The sequence below is a fragment of the Numida meleagris genome, chromosome 4 (assembly GCF_002078875.1).
Source record: "Numida meleagris isolate 19003 breed g44 Domestic line chromosome 4, NumMel1.0, whole genome shotgun sequence".
In the NCBI taxonomy this organism is placed as follows: domain Eukaryota; kingdom Metazoa; phylum Chordata; class Aves; order Galliformes; family Numididae; genus Numida; species Numida meleagris.
The window spans coordinates 45,413,209-45,436,688 of NC_034412.1; the positions used below are offsets into that span (position 1 = coordinate 45,413,209).

At 38.4% G+C, this 23,480-nt stretch overlaps 1 protein-coding gene across 22 annotated transcripts in view; it reads right to left on the reverse strand.

The window, feature by feature from the left end:
* TENM3 (teneurin transmembrane protein 3) overlaps window positions 1-23,480 on the reverse strand; it is a 355,944-nt gene that overhangs the window by 158,850 nt on the left and 173,614 nt on the right. For 13 of the 22 annotated variants that reach the window (XM_021397105.1, XM_021397104.1, XM_021397108.1 and 10 more), the window contains one exon: window positions 9,310-9,519. The exons of 8 other annotated variants lie outside the window; for them this stretch is intronic. In XM_021397105.1, the coding sequence (XP_021252780.1) occupies window positions 9,310-9,519 (210 nt within the window). Of the gene's footprint in view, window positions 1-9,309; window positions 9,520-23,480 lie in introns of those variants that run through there. One more of the 22 variants, XM_021397124.1, reaches the window with a different exon arrangement.

Consider the following 23,480-nt stretch of genomic DNA (forward strand, 5'->3'; position numbering starts at 1 on the left):
CGCTTTAGGGGCAGTCCTGAAGCTTTTAAAATCATTGACAATACTTAAAAAGATAAAGGATATTCAAGGCTTTAGTCTTATACTTTTCAAAGCAACTTGGAGATACGCTCTGTTAAGATTTCACAATCATCTATTTACTTATTGTTTGCTTAGTGACTCATGTAAAATCCTCAGTATTTCTCCTACGAAAGACTGTGTCAAGCATCTACTAATAGAATATGCCAGAGTCCTGCTCATTGCTAATGAGCAGCATGTTCAAAGTGCTCAAACATCATCCTCCACCCAGAGCTAGACAGAAGAGAGTTCTACAAGGAGACTCTTTTTTCTTAAAAAGAAAGAAATTCTATCAAATTCTTTTTTTTCTTCTCATTTTCTTTTTGCTGTAGTGACATTTTCAACACTATAGAATAGAACATGTGCTGCAGTTGCATTACGATCATTTGGTTCCTGTAGTGCTTCACACTCCCTGGCAACTTCCATTTACTCAAAAAGCAATCCAGTTTTCCTCAGAAAGATAGCCAGGAATCAGTATTCATCAGAACTAAGGAATAAATTACTTACTTTACGTGTTTGCACAGCTCATTTTCTTCAGTGGTAAGAAAAGACTCGGTTCCAATTGAAGGGTTTTCTGCAATCAATAGGTCTGGGTAGCACATGATGTCCTCACCAAAGTTACATGTTGTACCGAGCTGGTAGCCATTTGGTGCTCTCCAAAGCACCAGCTCCTTACAGTCAATAACCATGATTACATGAACTAATTTTAATCCAGCTAAAACAAAGAATTAAATGAATGACCACGCTTTCACATATTGGGGAAAAAAAAAACCATGGAAAAAACCAACACCATTGCTCTAAACAGAAATGGCCTAAGAAGCCAGAAGACACAGGCTCAGTGAGTAGAAGAGCTCCTAAGAAGTGCTCTCTGTACAGCTATAAGTTCACAAGGTTGCCACTCAACGGCAAACAAATGGGAGCAAGTGCAAGATTCACAGCGTTCTCCTAAACAAGACGCCTAGTTTTATTTACACTTTCTGTAGTGCAGCACAGAGTTAAAATATTAGACCTTTCCCTGAAATAGTATCATGAAAAATCCTAAGTAGGAGTTTAACGCAGTGATGCGAATTGCCTGCATTCAACCCTGACCTCACCCAGGCTATTTGCTGCACACCCGCACACTGCTTGCCTGTCTAGGTAACCTGCAGGGGCTGCAAGTCAGCCTCAGCAGCTGGGTGAACTCCTCAGCTTCGTAATTTATAATGAAAATAAACTTCCTTTAAGACTGTTTCTTTCTCCTTTTACCTCCTGTATTATAAATTAACTTCTCCTATAAACTTGTTAGAGCCTACTTTTCCCCACAAGAACAATCCATCCTTGCTCCTGCCTGTGACTTCAGGGCTCTCCCATTAGCAAATTGCAAATAAATTTAAATTCAAGCTCCTTATCTTGCAATTAGGAATGCCTGTAATCAAGATAGTCAAAGGAAACAATCTGTGTGCAAGCATTAGCAAGAAGGGAAGGAATGCATTGTTGACACAGGTTCATGCATACTCCCAGGTACAAGTTTGCTCAGTTTAAGCCATCTGACATTTGGAAACAGCTTTCCCCCTCCTCCGACTCATTAAGATTATATTCTGTATTGATATTTCACTGTGCTTCAGAATGAATTTCTCTTCACACATTTTCTTGCATGTTTTTTTTTATAATGTGATTTATGACGGGGGAGGGAGGAGAAGGGGTGATGTCTCTGCATCAGACCATATCCGCAGTACGATGCACAGTTGGCAGGTTGTCCCATCTGGCATGCCTTTGAGTGTAAGACGGATAATTTGTCAATCGGAATCCTTTGGTTTGTGAAGAGGCTGAAATCATCATTGGAAAGATATTTTGCAGCTAATGATACAGGAGGTGTGGGGGAGACTGTTGTTTGAAGGCTACAAAGGCCAAAATCTGAGGAGAAATAATTGGTCTCGGCTCTTCTACTAAGTAACAGAGATCGAAAACTACAAAAATCTTTAAGAGAAGCACATGACTTACAACAATCAGATATGATATCTAATTGCCCACGCTTCGCAAAATTTGATTTTGGAGGAGTGAGGGTGAGATTGGGGAACTTTAATTTGCTCTTGGCATGCAGAATGAATGCTTAATTAAACCGAACAAATGTACATTTTTGTACATTAAGGGAACAATGTCGACAGAAGTTTGGCTTAAAAACCAAAGAAAAAGGATAAAAAGATGGATTCATGAGACTGAAATTAAATATCAAAAAGGGATCAAAAATTGGGTAGCAGTCATGACTTTTTTTTTAAAGTTTTTAAAACAGCTATATTTGCCCCAAGCATATGGAACAGATAAATTTGTCCATCTTTACCTAAAGGATATTGGCCTCCCTGCAATATCTGATTTTTGAATGTAAGAGATTAAATGCTTCTGCAGCTACTGAGGAAGCGCTGCAAGCATCATTACACACTGGTTGGAAAGTAACAGTCTCTGGCCTCAGAAAAAAGTCAGCATCTATTTTTATTGAATGAACTTACCTCATATATACTGAAAGCTTGTCAAATACCTCTACTCAGCATCACGAGCATTTTGAGTTTGTAGGTATCAAACACGTTTGCTTACAAAGTATTCTTATGAGCATATACATGCCCAGAAGACATTTGTCAGTTTTCATTCAGAATAGACAGCCTTCTTTTGTCATTTTGCAGGATATAAAGTGTTTCAGCAAGTAGGAAGGGAAAACAGCTGTTTTGCAGTATAGGAATACAGGACAAATGGCAGTTTTCTGTCACATGTAAGCAGACGGTGCATGTGCACTGCTAATGAAGCAGACTTACTACAGCTTAGCATGATAATCTCCATTATAAACTACGAAGTTATGTATACCTGATTTGAAACACACTCACAGATATTACTAGAAGAGCTCCAGGAGGTTATCCGAGTCTGCCTTTTCCTAGGCAAACGCAGTCTCAGTGGCATGATTCTGACCTTTTTTTTTATTTTAATGTTACAGGTGACAGAGTTTCTGCCATTTCTCTTGGGATAGCCTTTGACATCTCAATACCGTTCGCTGTTAGTTTTTCCTGACACTATTCTGAATCCTTCCTCTCCTTATTTTCATTCTATTGCTTTTAACTATATCTGTGTGGTATACAAAATGCTTCTTTCCACAGAGATGCCAGTTTCTGTCAGCACTTAATTAGCCTTTAGACTACGTGATGAGTAGAGGTTTTGTTCTCTTACCTATTCCCATATATTAATATCTCTACCCTCTTAAACATTTTCATTCTGATGTATCTGAACAGCAGACCAGCCAGCAATAATCCTAGAATAAGAGAAATTGACAGTAATTTTGATAAGCAAGATGCTCCAAATCAGAATTTATACTGCACTGATGCTATGTCTACAATTTCCTCTTCTCCGACACATTTGCATGGCTGGCTCAATCTATACTTGTTAGTCAGACCATGCTGCAAATTTATGTCTGATTTGCTGTTCAGTATCACTAAAATTCTCCAGGACCATTTTTCCTCTTCTGTCCCCCTGAATATTCTACATCTCAGGCCAGTTTAAATTTTTCAGTTCTAATAGCATTTTATTAGTTTCTGGCCATACAATTAACGATCTTTCCTTGTCCTTTCCTATTAACTTTTTGTCCCCAGTTGGTACTCAGAACTCTCACTATTTTGTATCATTCGGAAACTTTATTAGTGCCATTTTTACTCCTTCATCCATATAATTAATGATGATGTTAAATAAAACCAAGATTATAGCATATCCCCATGATGTGCTTTAACACAACTCCTAGTTTGATCTATTATTCTTAATTTATTATCAGAGACTACTTCAAACCAAACGGGTCTGAATTCATTTTTCAAGCAAGATGTCTTTGGACCAGTGTCAGACCTGAAGACAAATTATGTGTACTGATACAACAATGACAAAATTTATCATGAATTATGAGATAAAAGATAAAAAAGAATAATTCAGTGAACAATGCTTAAGATGACAATGGAAAGAAGGGGCTCGTGCACCTAAGGAGTTTTCCATGGAATTCAGATGGACTGTGAGTTCTTAGAATGATGGAGGGAAAAAGCAGCAAACGTACACTTCACTAGAAACGCCCAAACAACTTTCAAGCATTTGATCTTACCTTGTCTGTTTTTCCTTTTCACCCAGCACTTTTCTCCCTCCTTTTGTTCCCCAATAATCAGTACTAAACTGGTCTTTACTACATGGCAGGCAACAGCCTGGCCACTCAGTTTTAGTTCAGTATCACATGTGGCTTCCCTTGTCAAAGAACTACAGCAAGGAAAGAACAGAATGAGAGTTAGGAAGTATTTTGCAAGCACTATAGCAAGAATGCCAGTAAGCACAGGGACCAAAGCCCACACAGTCCTTCTAAGATGTTAAGACGACTTAATTTACTGTAAATCTTAACATTCACAGGTTTTTTCCAACCTTCTTGTGAACCAGCAGAGGCACGGAGGGCAAACCCACATTGTCCCCTGCTTTCAGTGTAAAACAGGAGGTCTTCCTACTCTCTCAGGAGCGACTAACAAGAACTGCAAGATTGGAAAAGCTGCCTTAAGTCCAACACTAATTTTTAAACACAGATTCCTGTGTTTGCTGTTCAATTTCATTTGTTTCTAGTGAAAAGAAAAAGGCAGAAGTGGGAAGAAAAGGAAGCTGCAGATTGCTTAGTAACAGCGCCGTATATTAAGTGATATAATCTTGGCAGAAAAATAAAACGAGATAGTTGAAGGGCAAACTTGAGGTGTAAACAACGAAACTAAAAATATCCATATCAAAGAATCACAGAATTGCCAGGGTTAGGAGTGACCTCAAGAAATGATTGAGTCCAACACCCCAACATCTATGCTTTGTGCATATCTTCATCACTTTCATGCTTGAGCATTTGGCCTGCATTCTCTCAGCTGCTTGTAGAAAAGCTAAACATTCTCACTTAGAATTTTTGACATTGTGGTATGGGGAAATAGTAGCAATTCGTGTATGACAGATACTTTTGTATAGCCTCTCCCACCAAGTTCTAATGAGTCACCATGAATCAAAGTCCTCAGATTTACAAGAACTATACCATAGAGGATTTGATGTCTGTAGAGTTATGATATGTCATACTGAGACCTCCAAATATGAATATTTCTTGTATATTGTCATTCTCCCAGCCTTTTTAGATTATATTTCTCTTTCACAAACTAAAACTCAGAATTGTGCTCTAGATTTCTAAGCTTCCCTTTCTGCAGGAAAGGTTAGTCATTTTGAACTGAAAAGTCCATCAATCTGCAAGTCCCTTGTGGCTGGAGCAAAATCTTGTTTGTTATGCATCACCTGGCAGATCCTTGATCAAGGACAATCAAAAAACATTTTATATTATATTGAAATTTATTTCAAATCTTCCCATCACATGAATTATCGCTACAAGCTGTTATGAGAACCTTGGACAACTTAAGCGTTCAAATACACTGTACAAATGCTACTGTCAAACACAACTTTTCCTACTTTGTATTTTTTGATTCTGCCATGTTTTCGATTTAGGGGTAAAAATCCCCAATCTTTTGATTGGGGAACTGAGTTTAGACTCTTCACATTCCCATTGTCAGAGTGAAGCATTAACATTTAACTGTATCTTTTCTTCGTGGCATCTACTTAATCTAAAAACTTAGCACTGCACGTTCTGTCATACCACACGTCTGTGTTGAAAGATAAACTACTATTCATTTCAATAAATTCCCCTCCAAATTCTAATATATATATTTTACCAGAAAAAAAATTAAGAAGCCTATGAAGATGCTCAAACGCAGACTCCATGTGACTTATATTGTTTATAAGCAGATCATTACATAAAGAAAGCCTTTCCACAACTAAATCACGTTCCAGAATCCTCTCCTCTCCCAGCCCCTAGTTCAGACTCCCTGCTCAGCTATTCCCTCTTCTCTGAAGACCTATTCAGATACTGCTGTTTCTTATAAATCAGTTCACTATTCTAAGAGCAATTGGAAATTTTCAGGAATTCTAAAAATTGCTTTTACAAAACTAGCAAACTGTTCTGAAATCAGTAGACAAATAGGCTGACTGATGGGACAGAACCAGTAGAGACAGACTGAACTGCACTGTGGAGAAAAGGCACAACAAAAAATAGAAGAAATTGAAAGCTCTAAGGAAAGGACCCTATGGCCCCAAAATTTATCCTGAATTTTACACCTATTAGAGCACCTCTTTAAGAGAAATAAAATGTTTCCTAGCAAATGCTGGACAACAGTACTCGTCTGACATGAATTTCTAAAGCTACTAGCAGTACCTTCCATGAAGACTACGTCTCCTCACATGGTGAGCATCCAATAAATGGATTTTAATAATTCTCACTTCTTAATTTCTTAGAGGAAAGCTAATTCTTGTTGGTCAACAAAAGAAACCCAGCAAACTCAAACGTGTAGATTAACAGAATTCTAACCGCAGCGAGACCCTCTGAATTTTAAGGATATCACTACATTCACCAAATCAACTCAGACTAAAAGAAAACAAACAGATGTTTGCATAGGCTGAAGAGAAGGTAATTTAACTTGTATTCACAAAAAGTCAATGTAACTGAAAACGGTTCAATAATGCAATTATTTTCTGTCAGTACCTTTTCAATCCCAAATGCTTTGAAAATGATCCCTCCTTCCCCTTAGCTAAGATAAATACTGAACAAAATCATCCAGAATATAACACGAGTTATTGTGTATCCATTAAAGTCACATAGAATAGAATGTTCCTTTGTATCTAGATGCATTAAAAGAAGACCGGTGAAAAAATGACATCCTTATTTGAAAAGAATATCCTACTCATGCTGTATTACTTAGCATTTTAGCTAAAGAAAATACAACACTAAGAGAGTACCAAGGGTCACGATTAAATGACCTTTACTTTTTAGCGTAGATTAGAGAGGTCTACGTACTAGTAAAAAAGCTATGCAACTATGTGAATCATTAAGTAGAAGCAAGTTATGAGTAGCATAGAAACTATTAGCTTAATTACTAAATTCAACCATTGTCTTTTTTTTTTCCCCATAAAGAGCACAATTTTTTCCCCATCTAATAGGTCAGCAATTTAAAATGTAAGAAAACACCATGAACAAAGCAAATAGATTTCCCAAGCAATAGTTGCATACATGCTGGATTAAAGCATCCTCTTCCTCTAGTAATGCAATCCCTAATCCTGCTGCTGGTATCTACTGGACTGACTGGTATCAGACCACCTATTTTCTCATCTTCCAGCAGAAAAAAAAAGCAGCAATACATGAATTTTGGCAATTACTAATATAGTAACTCCGTTCAGCAAGTTGAAGCACTTTTAAAAACAAGTCTGATGTTGGGGAGAGGAAAGTAAGTTCATTAACTGTATTACATGGCACTTACAGGTTATGAGTGTACATGTATCACTGATTTAATTCTTTGACAGCGTGAAGCAGCAACTGCAAGCAGTTCCATTGGACATAATACAGGGAAGGGGTCAACTGCAGACATCTGCAGACAGAGGAGAAAGGGAAGCACAGAGGAAAGAGAGGGAAAGGGAAAATGATACAGCATGCTGCGTGCTCCTTCTGGCTAGCCACAGTCTCACCACAGATGACACTCTTAACGTACGCCATAGTGTTAACTCCTGCCCTGTCAAAAAAACAACTTTGTTTTGTTCTGCTGAGAGGCCAAGATTTGACTTGCTGTGGGATTAGCTGAACTTATTTTGGCTGGGGTGTTAAGGATTGCAGAACACTGCTCGAGGTTGACCAACTTGCACTGGCAAGCAACTCCCAAACGTTTCAGAAACAGCGAAGTGCAAAAATCTAGTGGACTGATGAACACTTACTCCTTGTTCCTATGACTTTAAGAGGCTAGGAGGTGTAAGCATTTCTTCCCAAACATCCAAAAATTTTAGCAGCTTTCTCTTGCTACTGCATATTTCATTTGCAAAGGAGGGGGTTGATGGATAAGACAGCAGTCTAAATGTATTGACTTATTGAACTAAACCAGTCTACCTTTTGGATAATGCATATATTGTCTAACAAATTTCATATTCATGGACAGAAAAGAAATGAGACATCTGCATAACATAACTTGCATTATGTATTACCATGCTTTTGAGCAGTCCTCACAGATTAAATATCGAACGAGTTGAAAATGCAAAAATAAACCTGTGGTGCTCATTTTTCAAGAATTTAAGCCCCTAACATGGCAACCCCAATTCATCCTTTAGAGGACTGATGCCTTTTCAAAATAAATAAAATTGTCAAATCCATGTGCACAACTGCTCTTAGCAGATTAGTTTAGACACAACAGCAAAGTGGCACTCAAAGCTAGGAAGGCAACACTGTTTTGCTCTGCAAAATAATTCTGTCCAACAAATCAATTTGCAATCTGCAGGCAAAATATTTCTCCAAACCCCCTCTAGTGGCTTATCTGTAGGACAGTTCGTTGCCATCAAAAGACATAAATGGTTCCATAAAACCAAAAATTATTGTTCCAGGCTTTACTCATCTACTAAGGAAGGGTCATGAATTAACAAATTATTCTTCCAGTCAGTCTGTCAATCCCAAGAAAGCTTATTCAATCGTACAACAAGAAAATGGAACCATCTATTTATTTTTTTCATATTTAGAAAAATAGAAAAAAAGGTCAAGATTTGTTTTCCTATAGCAACATGTATAAGTACTTGTGTTTCATATTCATCTCACTCCCATTGGTTGTTCATACTAGTTGGGAGGATGAGAACCATGGAAACATGCACTTTGGAGCTACCGTTCTGTTCTCTGACCACACAGCTCTCTTCCTCTACAGCTGTTTTCTTGACCTGCACTGCCCTATCCACAAACGTAAATCCTCTTTCTCCTGCCCACGAGGAAACTAAAGGAGCTACTGTAACCTTCTAAACTTGATGAGGTAGTAAAAGACACATTTTACATTATTCTGAAACTAAACTTTATGGCAGTTTAACAAACTTCATCATATCCTCAAAAAGTCTAAGTAAAGCCTAGTCACTTGCAATAGATTGCATTACATAAGAAATCATCAATAGCTGTTGCTTCATATAAGCACTGCATTTTAAAGTAACTCAAATGATCTTTAATACATTATGAGTTTCTACTCGTTAATCCTACAGTACTTTGGAAGTAGAGACATCACTTGCAAAATTTCAAGTGAAATCAATTTTAAATATAACATTATTTAGATATTCTAATATTATTAGGCAATTTTGTAAGAGGATGGAAAATAAAAGGGTATTCAAACTATGGACAAAGTGTCCTCTTCTTACCATGACCTGGGACAGACACTGAAACAGTACCGGTCTGTACTAGAAATGAGCTGGCAGTATAGTCCTCATCTGTATCAGAGTCCTGAACTGGCTGGCTGGCATTATTACTTAATAACCACCTCTGGTTGTCATGGAGATTGGGTGATGGAGGAGGGGAGTGTAAATGTTCAGTAACTGATGGACTAGATGAGGAGGATGGCATGGGAGGACCTATGGAAAAAAAAAATTTAAAGAATGGGTCAAAATATGACGTGAACAACAAATCAATTCTTTTTTGCATCACTGAAAAGCAAATTGTCTACTCCAAATAATAAAAAGATGGAAAAAGAAAATATGACAGCATCATGTAATATACCGGTTTAAGCGCTTTACAACACATAAGGCAACACCCATGATTTGCCATTTCAATGTACAGCATCTATCACTCTCTAGAATTCCAGTGTCTCTGCAAAACAGCAGGACAGAAGAGCAGGTGCCAACTCAAATAAAATATTTGCTGTGCAACCAGTTTGGAAATATAGTATTTTCTATTTGTTAAGTATTTATTTTCTTAGGCCACTGTCATAACTGAAGCAATTCTGTTTTGTCTAGCAAATATTAATGCTTATGTAATGCAAAAATGCACGCACTGCACTCTTTCCATTCTCATCTCTCCTAACCAGCTGTACTAGCAGAACAAAAGATCTCAAGTATATGGCCTAATACATGGCTTTCTCTTTCAGAGGGACATACCTGTATTAATGGAAGAAAATAACACAGATAAGCAGAGAAAGAAAGTTTTTCAAACTTGCAGATACAGAAATTGCAGCCTTAAATTTCTATCCTATGAGTTATCCTGACAAGAAGTTTTTAATAGTATTTTTTCAGACACAGATACTACCTAAACCCATTAGAATGTTTCATCTGTCAAACTCGAGACCATCAGCACAAGTTGTCTAAAACACACACATGCAACGACCGCTTCCCATTTCCACATCTTGCAAGTACTGGAGAGACATCATGGGGGACAACAAGTTTAAATAAAGCTTTAGGATACCATAACAAAACATTTGTCCTTCAGTAAAACAATAATAAAACCCAATAAGCAGTAAGGAGTTACCTAATTTATCCTACCACATATTTTCAGCACTGACCTCACTTAAGATGGCCATGGACCTAATCCACAGGGGCCTGCAGCCCCGAGGAGCTATCTCCTTATGAGGAGACCACTCCCAGCAGACAGAGGCCTATGACATGCCTGAGCTGAAGTGGTCTTCCTTAATGAGAATTTATTTTCTTTTACTTTTCAGAATCTGAGGATCATTTTTTTTTCCCTGAAAAAAACAGGGCACGCAGGGTGTGTAATGGTACCCAGTCTGGTATCTGGAACACATCTTAGAGGATGTGCCAGTGTGGATTGCCACAGTCCTTGTTAATTTACCATACGCACCTTTGTGTGAGGATTAGGGGGGCAGAGACCACACCACACTACACTACAGTAGCTGTGCTTTCACTCTTCACAATGGAGCACCCATATTTGTTCTGACACTGTCCAGGTATTTGCTCAGCTCTCTGACATCTCTTGCAGGTACCACAGTAAAATTACATTTCCTTCTAGAAGAATCAAGTTGGCTGAGGCTGATAGAGACAAAATACCAGAGACTTTCCTGGACTTTTGATTTCATACGTAATTTCTGTAAGACAAAGAAATGATCTCGGAGAGCCTTGCAACAGTTACCACCAACACAGGACTGCCAGAACTTCCTGAAGAGGCAGTGAAGACTAACCTAGCAATCACTGTTGTGTCGTGAATCTGTTGCTCCTGTATTACCCTCATTTCTTAAGGGGCCATGTTGAGCTTGTGTCAGTGACCTAGAGAGTGCCTTCTCACCTCCAATGTGGTTAATGGAAGAAGCAAGGCAACTCTAAAGCTCACTAAATGGTAAAAGCGACCAGGAAGGGTCTTTGGAGCCGGTAGGAAGAAGCAGGCTGAGAAAGCTGGCAGCCTCCGTATGATTGCTGTCCTGGGAAAAGTGAGGCCCTTCACTTTATAAGTAAAAGATTCCAAGTGAGGAAGCTGTGCCAAGTCTCTTTCCATCCTTTCCCTTCAATGCTGCATTGAGATGCAGACTCAGCTGTGGAGGCAGAGGGGACCTTCCTCAGTTTTAGGGAAGGCAGCCAGAGTTCCTTCATAGCTAAAAATGAGTAGCACTAACAAAGGTGATGTCATTTAGGTAACTTCTGCACGAGTCCTCAAAGCCAAGGCAATGTTAACACATATGGTGCTAACTTGGTCCTGTCTCCTTTCCCATTTTATTGGACCTACCCATGGAACTTTGAGCCATCTCACTCTCACAGTTGTTAACTTCCTTGAGTACATTCATACCGAAGCACAGCGCTTACCTAATACATGGGACCGACAGATCCAACTATTAAAAAAAGCTTAATTTTCTGTGCTCTTGCTAAATGAGTACAATAGCAGAATTAATATTGAAACAGAGTTGACTCTGTGACCTCCGCTAGGCTTTAGATGCAGCAAACACTACCAATAGTATTTAAAAGCAGATTTAGCTTTACGCAGTGTAAGACTGCCAGACTATTTTATTGTGAAGTATTTTATTGCCTGCAGGTGGGGAATTGTAACAGATAATGAAGTAACTTTATTATATAATTTCTGGAAGGAAAAAAAAAGAGATATTAACCTGCATGGATACCATTCATGACTAAGAACGTAAATTTAAAGTAAGGGAAAAAGGGCTTTTCCATCATCTAATCGTGTTTTTTTTTTTTTTTTTTTTAATGGTACTACATAGTATAGTTATACTGGAAAAGTGCAATACCTCTCAATGCCATATTTAAGATTAATATAATAATAGTGCTTGCACCGATAACTTGAATTAACTTCTCTCCATCTCCTTTCTACAATGCTAAAATCCTGATGATTAAAACATTTTTTTCATCCACATTCAGCATAGCCTGAGACATAATATCTTTGAGCTCTCCAAAACACATAGGTCCTAACCAACTGGTTTCCCAGGAAAGAAATCTGTGAGAGCCTAGCCACAAACTGTTTGCTTAATTCTTTCGGGCCATTTACTTCCTCTCAAACTTGCAGGGAACAGCGCAATATATACTATTAACAATTTTAAAACAGCTTTGGTTCTGGAAGGAAAGCGAGCACTTACCATTAATCAAGTAACTCCTGTGCAAAACCCAAGGCTTATGGCTGGGGAAATAACAAGGATGGGGGAGTGACATTTTACAGTGCTCAGCTTGGGAATTCAGAAGAAGAAAGCAGACCTTATTTCAAGTTCAAGATAAAGAACTACCAGATTTTCTTGCTACACCTTGTTTTCTTGAATGTTGTTTGCTTCAGTGACCTGAATTATTTATTGAGTGTATTTAAAGCTTTCTTTATCACATGCCCAAACTGATTTAGATAGCCACTGCACCTCATTCAGATAATTAACAATTTTTTCCAAGTAAAAACTAGCAATGTTTTTTTTTTTTTTAAATTTAATTTGGAACAAATCTCCTTTCTTGGCTTTAGACTCCTCTGACTATGGAAGAGTGTTTCAGATGTGTATTATCTGAAGCAAACCAGCATATCTATGGAGCTTATGCATAAAGATGTTTTCAATATGCTTCCCTTCACTTCCTCAATTTACACTCATTAACTTTCATACACAACATAGCCTTGACTACACAAACCCGTAATCACGCAAAATATCTTGTTGCCTGAAGATGTCTCGTGTCCGAGACCCCTTAATTATTTTGTAAATTTCCTCATTTATCCAGATTTATTAATTGCCTCAATGCTAGGTGGCTAATTGACAGTGCACTGGTGAGCATCCATCTGGAAAGAGCAGTCCTCGAGTGCTCTGGACTACTGTTCCTCAGCTCAGAAAACAAGGTGCCAGGTACGAGGCAGAAGGGTGGGGTTATGAGCAAAGCTTCCACTACCACACTCAGTGGAAACAGTTGCTACTGTAAAAATTAGGTCGCTATGCCTGTAACCCTTGCAGCAAATCATGCAACGCTGGTGATTCTTCTAAGTCAACCTGATAGCAGCAAGCAGGTCGTTCCTGTCACAAAGTCGCACGGTCTGCAGAGAACAGAGAGCCAGTGACAGCACGAGCCAATTCTTCACAAGTACCCTAGGACAACCAGCTGGGACACACATTTTTGTGCAATTTCATCCAGCACTCTGCAAAACGTTAGTGTGAGTTCCCATTCGATTCCAAGTGAAAAGACGGATAGCTATCTATACTGCCATTTATAGAATAAGTTACAAGTTAAGAAGAAAAGTACTTAACACTAGAAAAAGAGGCATCACAGACGTCACACATATTCCTCCCCCATTTTCTTTTTAGTATAGAACGAAAGGCATTTTAAACTATTTGGTAATAACTCTTAAATCTTAGTAAACGTTTAAAAATCACAGGAATCATTACACATGACAAAATGCAGTTCTGTTGATTATCACCTTTTTTCCATAGAGCTTAAAGGCACACAATGATGCAAACGACACTTCATTCTGAGGAAAAATTAAGGAACAGTAGCAATATTAATTTTTTCCGCTCCTCACTCACTTCTTTTGGTATACATTCAGCAAGAATTTTAGTTCTTCTGCATTGTCTCTCTTACCCATCTTTAAAAAAAAGCAGATTTTCTTGTTTCTACTATGTGACTTTGATGTAAGGTAGTAAGCTATTTTCTACTACTAAAAAGTATACCAGGCTTAAAAGTACTTAGACCTCCTCTATTAGATTTATTTACAAGGATGAACACACCTTCATTTGTTGGTGTTTCCATAATGGAAAATACACAATTTATTAATTTCTTTTGCAAGTATACGAAAATCTCATGTGGAAATGCAGAGATCTGCAGATCTCTGATATATAGGTAAATTCCTTAGTATCAGACTCAATATAGAACTTTGAAAGGACGTGAATGGATTTGACGGAAGTAAGTTCCAAAAGAAAGTAAAACCCAAAGAAAACTGTCTGTAAGAAGAATATTAACAAAGAAAGATACCTGAAATGATGTTAAATACCTAAAGATAATTATGTTGATAAAAGTATTGTACAGTTCTGTTCTGGATCTACATTAGCAAAGTGACTGAAGTGTAAGGAAAAGCCTGAAATCAGCATCAGCACTGGTATTTGCAAAGATGCTACAAAACAAAAGTTTGAAGCAGAGGCGATGTTCTTTATGGAAAAGCTGAGAACAAGTAGGAGACATTCAGTCCAAAAAAACAAAAAGAGCAAAGAAACGATGGGTAACTTTGCCATCAGCTGCTTGGTAATAATGGAAGGCATAGGGATGCATTAATCATACCCAATGTTAACATCAAAGTCAAACTCTCATCTTCAAAAGCTCAGCTGAGGGTCAGTTCTGGAAACAAACTCAGAAGGCTAAAGTCAGACTTCGTGTATTAAGTTATATGAAGGCACCAAAATCTGAGGTTGACACAGTTGCTGCTGCCTAGCATTGTAGGGGTGAGAGCCTGGAAGCGACAGGGGCTACTTCAGAGTGTGGGGGCCGGAGGACACGCTGGGAAGAGCAGTGCCTCCAGCCTCAGAGTCTCCAGGATGCCTCCACCCACCTGCAATCCACACCTTACAGATGTATACGGTAGGTGGCCCACACCATATGCTTTAAAAATAAAGCCATTAAAATCTTTTGTCCCTATTTATATTATGAAAAACAGATAAAACAATTACTCAGCTTTAATCTTTTATCAGTCATTGCATGTTAAAGCAGCACTTTGCCTCAGCACCAGAGGGTGTGTACTCATATTTACACCCTGCATACTCACTAGATATATGTAAGAGAAAATAGTATCGGACACTTTTGGAACATGGTATTCAGGAGAAGAGTAGGATGGAAGAGAACAGTAGTAATGATCTCCTACTGCTGCAGGGTGGGTGGGCTGGGAGAGATGACCCAGAACATCTCTGCAGAGCCCTAAAATACTTGCATTTATGAAGACTCAGAGTAAAACTTTTAAAACAGATGCTTTACTGGCAATATGACAGTAACAAGAAGGAGGAAAGCTTATTTTTGTTTTTTAATTATAAATCTACACATGCTGTGTAGCTTTTCTATTGGTATTACTATGCACTCAAAAAAAGCATCTGAAAATAAAAAAAACCTGAACACCTAGCATTATCAACTCACTCTGCATAAAATGTATTGAAGGTTACACATTTTACAAAAGTAATTTCACTATAAAAATTTGAAGAGCCATTATTTTCATCTCAATCAGCATGCATAAATCCTACACCTAACTCTTACATAGGACTCCTGATGGATGCTTAAGGCAATCTAAGAGCCGACAGCTCTGTTTAGGCTGTTTAGCCACGGCAGAACAATGCATTTTTCGTTTCATAATCTTGGCAGCCCTTGTCACTGAGACTGAAGAAAAAATTCCTCTACTTGCATCTCAAAGCCAGAGGGGAAGAGGCTTATTTTGAAGTTAGTGGTAAAGAGTACTTACTGACTTCAATGTCAGTAAGAAAACGCTATTAAATTACAAATTGCAAGGTGGATATTGCCTCTCCTTATTAAATTAATGGGATTTTTGCTGGTGATTCCATGGAAATGAAGTTTTCATTTTATGTTAAGTGCCATTATGTCATGTAAACCCCAAAACATAATCACATACTGTGCAGAAGTGTTATATACATAACACCTCACTAACAGTAGATGTATACATTAATTCTGTACTTTGCTCCTGACAACAGGAGATGAAGAAATGCATTTTTTTAAACAGTTAATGCCATTTTTTAAACTAGAATCAGACGGTCAGTAATTTGTGAAGGTCAAAAATAACACATCTTCTGGCTAAATTAATTAGAAATCAAAACACTTTCAAACAGGCAGTAGGACACTTGCAGCCCTTCTGAATCAAGCTGAGATGAATCTTTGCAATCTGTTGTACGACTTCCCAGTGTGCTGAAAGCTGTAACACACTCTTAAATAGGGCACCTATACCACCCCTAACAAGTTTACTGATAGCATCACAAAGATTCAATTACCAATGTATCATATGCAAATTGACAAAATAAAAATAAAAATCTCCTGGTACGTACAACCCTAAGCAGTCAGATTTTATCTTTTCATCTCTTCATATAACACAATAAGTCAGGAGTAAGTGAGATTTAACTGTAAAACTGTTTATTTATTTATTTTTAATTCTGGACTCCTTGTATGCTATCCAACCTGTATGACTTGGCATTGGCATTTATCTCTCTGCTGGATACGCCAGCCTTCTGTAGTCAACCTGCAGTGACAGTTATCTCTTAATTAAAACTCTACATGCATATAGAACTACTGAAAACTGTTGTGGCATAGCACACAAAGAACGATTATTTATAACTGACACAGTTCTTTTTATCTGTTTACACTAGAGTCAACAACTGTTGCTATTGTGATGATCTGCTCAAGGGAATATATGCATAGACAGTCTTTCCAATACAAGAACATATAGACATAGAAGTTTGTTTATAGACCTATCTACAGCAAAAATCACTCAAGTGATTTATTTTTAATAAATGCTTTCTTCCTAAAATGCCTAAAAACTATGCATGAAGTCTACTGTGGGTTTTCCGTTTAATTGGTTTTGGTTTTGTTTTACACAACAGATAGTGACCCTTTAAACCCTGAACTGGAAGGTGCACTTCCCAAGTTCCAAATCTCCTTGAGTGCTAACAAATCATCGCTACATCTCAGATGGAAATCTTAAATAAAAATGATGTCTACTTTTCCCAGACATCCTTGAAAAGTTATTACATCTAAAGAAAATGGCTGCATTGTTTTGACACACATTTTAACTCACAAAATTGCAACTCCTGTAGACTGTGGAAGCTGACACTTTACAAGATTATAATATGAGAACATTGATTTGAGAACAGAAGTAATTCATTAGAAAGCAAGAGAAATTCTGGCCTGATTTTTTTTCCCCTTCTTAGAAAAATATTATGATAATTATGAGTCTGTAATATAAAGCTTGTAATTGTTTTCTGAAAAAGATTTCTTAAGAAAAATGGTTATGCATAACAACTGGCGTTCATTTCTAAAGCAAACACTTTGCGTTTTGAGTCTTTTTGTTGTTTTCGAAAAATTAGCAGCTGCTGCTTAGCAGATTGCTAAATGAAAGGAATGCCCTATTCTTACAGAGGTCAGACTGCATGATCACAGTAGCTCCTTCAGTCCTGAGCTAAGGCAGTGCTCATCTTTACTTTAAATAGGAGTTCTACCTATAAAGAAACCGTAGATTCCGATCCTCAGCTAACAGATTATTCTTACCAAAGTATATCACTTTGTACCCTTTCAGATTTCTTATCATTTTTCAGTTGTATTATCTTACAAATAGGCAGCCAGGTGCAGACTGAAGGTCCGAAGAGTGAGACAAAAAAAAGTTCATGAGCCAAACTGAAAATCCAATTATCTCTCACTTTCTGTATTTATTTTATGAGCTATTCTGCTCAATTCAACTGAACTTACTTGCCTCAATGTTAATTAAAAGAGCATACACACCAAGCTGGAAGAGGAAAAGAAAGCTATTTCCAGGAGAATGGTTTTAATTCGAATGAGGAGTTCCAGTTTAACTGATAGGTCTTGGTATTTTTAGAATATACTTCCCCCCTTCCTTTGCTGGGGATTTTTGGACAGAAGCAAACTGATGGAATGAACACCAGATTGCAAAATGTTTCCATTAACTTCTATCTCCACTTGCAAAGCACAAATTCTCTCATGGAAATGCCACCTTCCATTTTGAGCATCTGCTGGGACACAAGCTTGTGCATCCCAGCCTTGCCACATAAGCCTCACATAGCACAGCCAGGACACAGAGACACCAGCTCAGCACTAACTTGGCTACACACATCCAGTTTTTGGCAAGCTGCTGCCACTGGCCACCATCTCATGAGCACTAGCAGCCAGTCTGTGGTGGCTGAGCACAGTGGCCTTGGAAACTCTGAGTGTGGAGGGCACTAGGCCCCACTCAGAATGCTCTGCAGAGCCCAGCCCTTTCAGAACATCCCTGGGGAACTTCAGACTGAAAAACAAAAGACAACGCCACCGCAGATACAAGCAAGAACCAGGAAAACACCCCACCAACTTTTTTTCCCCTCCATTTTCAGAAATGCAACTGAGCATCAATAATGGAGCTGCTGGCATACGCTGTAACTCATGTAACAAGGCTGGACACTCTCAGTCTCTGTATGTCTTACATTCACCCAGCAATGAGGCTGAAGCTTGCTGTTTCCACTCCATGTTGACCTTTGTAAAAGACTAATTTTTTTTTGGATGCTGATATCCTTTTGGAAGCCAATTCATAAAGAGTAATCACCTAAAAAAGTAACCTTTGTGAAGAAATGCTGCTTTATTCCTCCTATCCTTGACATTTTATTATTAGAGTTGAGATGGATTGAGCCATGTCACATCTGGTTTATCGCTCTTCCAGCATGACCCTGTGTTAGCCTATGTACCTTTTATTTTCAACGCTCCTTTAGGCTAAAGTAGGGGAGGGGGGAAAATGCCTTTTTGGAACAGGACAGGAAATGTATCTTGAGGAGTACAAGGGCACTTCAGGATATTTTTGGAAGGGAGCTGGTGAGAGGGTTGCTAAAGAAAAAAAATCCTCTGAGAATGACTCATATCATTCAGCTTATAGAGTCAGGTAATTTCCCATCCTCATTCTTTCCACCCTGCTAAGAATTAATCTAAGGAGGAATAAAACCAAATACCTATGAATCACAATGAATTTTCTTAATTTTACTGAGCCCTACTGTCAAAACTATGGTCAGGGCGCCAGTTTTGCCCGTGCTTGCTACCAGTGTGGCCGTTACCTCACAGTTCATTTTAAGGGAGCTGAATCTTTGAAGCAAAGTGTCTGGAAAAGCTCTTAATGGCAATGGACTGACTGTCATACAGACCACAGCAGAGGACTTGTTTTCTCAGAGATGGGGCAACGTAAAGAAATTTTGACAAAAGCTAACAAAGAGCTGCCAGAGCCGATGTCCTGTTCCACATGAAAGAAAACATCATGCTGAGCTGTTACACCCTCTGTTTTCCCAGGAAAATAAAGTAAACCAGTAAAAACTCCCGTTAGACTAAAACGGAAGAACCGCGGGATGCTTATAAAAGCATCAATTAAGCAATGAGAAAGAAGAAAGCATTCCTGCTTGTGAAACTTCAAACCAGCAAAGGAGCCCTGAATTGCGCAGCGTCCACAGGCCTGAAGATACCAGCTGAGTAGGTATATTTGGCATGTGAGCTCTTTGTTGCTCAGTTTTCAGAAGCTCTCCCCTTCCTGCTGCACTATCAAGTTTCGCTCCATGTTGAGGCTTTTTTTTTCTGCCATATTAAATCCAACTCCTTCACAAAGGAACTTTTGGGGACGGAAAGAATTAGAGAATTACCAGAAAATTATCAACTGTTGTCTCACACAGCACCACTCTCACAAGCAACAGGACATTTACTGGACATTGATGTCTCATTACATCTAGCATGTAATTTATTTCTCTGCTGGAACAGAACTTATCAGCTTTGCCCATGTGGAGAAAATGTTTCTACCTCAGAAACAAATAGAACACCACAGGCAGGAAGCTGGAAAGCTTAAATGAAAATCCGCCACATGGTCACCAGAGCTCACTTGCTACTGAATCCATGGTAAGACAGCAGCATCAGAACAGGCCGGAGGAGGTATTTTAGGGCCAGACTTTCAAAAAAAAAACAACCCAGTCTCATTGAGGGATGATTTAAAAAACAGAACAATAAAAACTGTTGGGTACTGAGTAATCGGAACAAGCCAGACTCTTTCTTTAGGTGTCTCTGGAAATCTTGCATTTTAAGCAAGGAAAAAAACACACACCACTGCAACAAAGCCTCTTATTTTGGAGCCGAATATAAAAACAAAAATATTTTAACTGGTAAGGAAACATATCCAGCATTTGTAAAACATTGTGAAGTTGCATGTTTTTCATTAGTCTCTCCCAGCACAAGAAATTACTATGATCTATTTTGACAACTTCGATAAAATCCCTATTTGATAACTTTTAATTAATTTTCTCTGTATTTATACTTGGCAGGACTGCACTGTGCTCTAGCTATATGTAAAATTCAAACCCATAAATTTCAAATACATTTAGTTATCCTTTGAACTGCAGGGGAACATGCTTAACATTTTTTTTCTATCACACTTGCAAAACCTTCCCATTAGTTTTGGTAGGTCAGAAAATGTTGAATGGAGTTTAAAATAATCTCTTTGGCTTCAGACTAAACATGGAAATTTCCATCCAAAAGCGCTATTCATAAAGTTATGAGCTAATGAACAAAAGAGAGTTACAATAAAGTTTCATAAATTGTTAACTGTAAAATCCAGAAGTAATAATGTAAGCTTTACTTTGTTGCCAATTTGACCACTTCAGAACAGTAAAACAAAGTAAGATAAACTACTCCAGTTCCTTCTAAGAGGTTTTATCTAAATGAAAACAGAAAAGGTCTGAAAGACTAGGCCAAAATACATACAAGAAAGATTCCGAAATAGAGAAAACAATTGTTTAAGCCTGACTGGAACCAAGGGTAACAAAACCTCTTTACCATGGTGCTTCCAGAGACCTTGGGCCTTTGTCCAAAGACTGGGCAAACACCAACTGGGCCATCCAAATCTGTCGAGAGACAGACGTTAGCTATCTACTTGAAAAGGGATGAAAGGCAACTCTCATCTGACTGCTTAGCAAAGCTGAAACAACTGCACTAATCTAAATGGTAGGAATCACCAGCTAAAGCTGTATAACTCTTTGAGTTCCTGAAAAATTATTAATGTTGAAGCATTATACTTTCAAGATGCACCTCTCAATGCCTGTAAAACCGGCCAGCTAAAAACCAATTACTACACAGAAAGCATTTAAAGGCATTGGTCTGGAAGCACTGCTTCGTAAAACTAAAATTCCCCATATACTTTACTGCACGTGCTTTCCCAGATTATCCACTCCTTCACATCTACTTCCATCAATCTCTACTTCCAAAACATCTACCACAACCACTTACTGGTAAGAAAAGACATGAACAAATTCCTTATTTGACTCCTTCTTTCCCTTTGAAAAAGGGAGTTTTTAGCAGGTTCTTGGCCAAGATTACATTCGTTTTCACACAGCGCTCCTTTTATACAAAGAAGTAAGGCAACCAATTATAAGAGCAGTCCCTGAAAAAGCCAACTAATGTCATGACTTTGTCCACATTCATACAAGCACAAAGTAAATAATTTTATATGATGCTTGATAAAGCAGCACTATATAAGGAAAAGATTATGCAGGAACACTTACAAGCTAAACACACTCATTCTGAAAGGATCAGACTAAGTAAAATGCAATTTGTAAGTGAAGAGAAACAGAGAAATACAGAATTGAAACCTTCCTTTTGTACTTTGGCATGTTTGTGCCTAACACACAAACACAATACAGTTTTCTGATGCAGTTGGTCTCACTATGCAGGTTGTACCTGTTGTACTTTTCATTGAAGTAAATAGGAGGCAGGAGCAAAATGCACAATAACACCATTTGATACAGCAAATTCTCAGCTACAAAACACTATTTTTCAACACTGTCACCACCATGAGCTATGCGTTTTTCACCAGCAATGAAGAGCCTGTATGCCACGCTCACAAAAATCTCCACCAGTAGATGTGACCCACTGTTTCACAGCTGCTATGATGAAGTCACTGCTAGAAAAATGTTGCCCACACAGTCCATCCTTCATCGGCCTGACCAGATGGAAGTCAGAAAGCGCAAAATCCAGACTATAGGGTGGGTGTGATAAGGCAACCCAGCCAAAACTGACAGTGTCTTCCATGGTCCCCAAACTGGGGCCTGGAGATATTGTAATACAAGAGAAAGGTCATCTTCTCTGGTCTGACTCTGGAAGTTCAAGCCTTCAGCTTAGTTAGCATTGCTGTGCAGCAGTTTAGGTTTCAGGAAATCCAAAAGGATCACCCCTTTCCTATCCCAAAAGATAGTCCACATCACTTTACCTGCTGAGGGCTGCATCTTGAACTTTGTATTCAATGGGGAATTCACATGTCATCACTCCACTACCATTTTAACTCTGGCTTGTAGTGGTGACATCGCATCTCATCACTGGTAATGATCCAGGAAACTGCCACCTTCAGTCTCGTGTTGTTTCTATAGGTCCTGACAGACTTGCATATGGAGTTCTTTGTTTCTGTGTGAGCATTTCACCCATCTGGTGAAAACTCTGTGATATTGCAATGTTGCCACTATTATTTCCAACGAATTTGATAATTCAGCTCCATACCAAATTGTGCAGATGAGCCGATCAAGACTGTCTTCATTTCATGGTGTGACAGTTGTGCATGTCATTTGGAACACGGCTTGTCTTTCATGGCACTGTTGCCACTGTTGAAACACACCACCCACTGCCACACTGTGCTCACACTCACTGTTTGGCCTCCATAAATCAAATAAGCATTGATGAATGTCAGTGGGTATCATTTTTTTCTGCCTGGAGGAATCCAGTGACACATCTTTGCTTCATACATGCTTTCAATTCAGACGCCATTCTGTCAGAGTGCCCCTCTGCTGCCATCTGTTGCGCAGCAACAACATTAAACAGAATATTGGTGGGAACGTTCAACCTCTATTGCCACACCACCAACAGCTGCCTCTGATGTTGTGGGCCAACATCATAAAATATGATGAATTACTTTTGGAGCTGCCCTAGTATATACTACTTGATCTCCTATACCATAAATGCCATGGTGCCTACACAAAGAGATAAAGACAATGCAATAGTCTCAACACTTTTCCTCAGTTATTTGAGATGTTTTCTCTTCCTTATGGTTTTTTTTTATTATTATTATTTCTAATCTTTGAGGTATTCTAGTGGACCAAATAATCATTCATTACATGTTTTCTGAAGCAGTTCGAGCCTGCAAAGTTCGTTCTTGGACACTTTTTACATTTAAAAGAAGAAAACAAATCACAGGATATTTCAAAGTCAGATCCTGTCAAACAGAGGAGGATGTTAATCAGTGCAGTTTAATGTAAGTCCCTCTGTCATACTGCCATTAAGATTATGTGCGCCGAGGTGAGCAGTCAGAGATATTAAGAACAATACTCAAATTCCTTCTGAATAAAGATGATACACCAGCCCATAACGTTCAT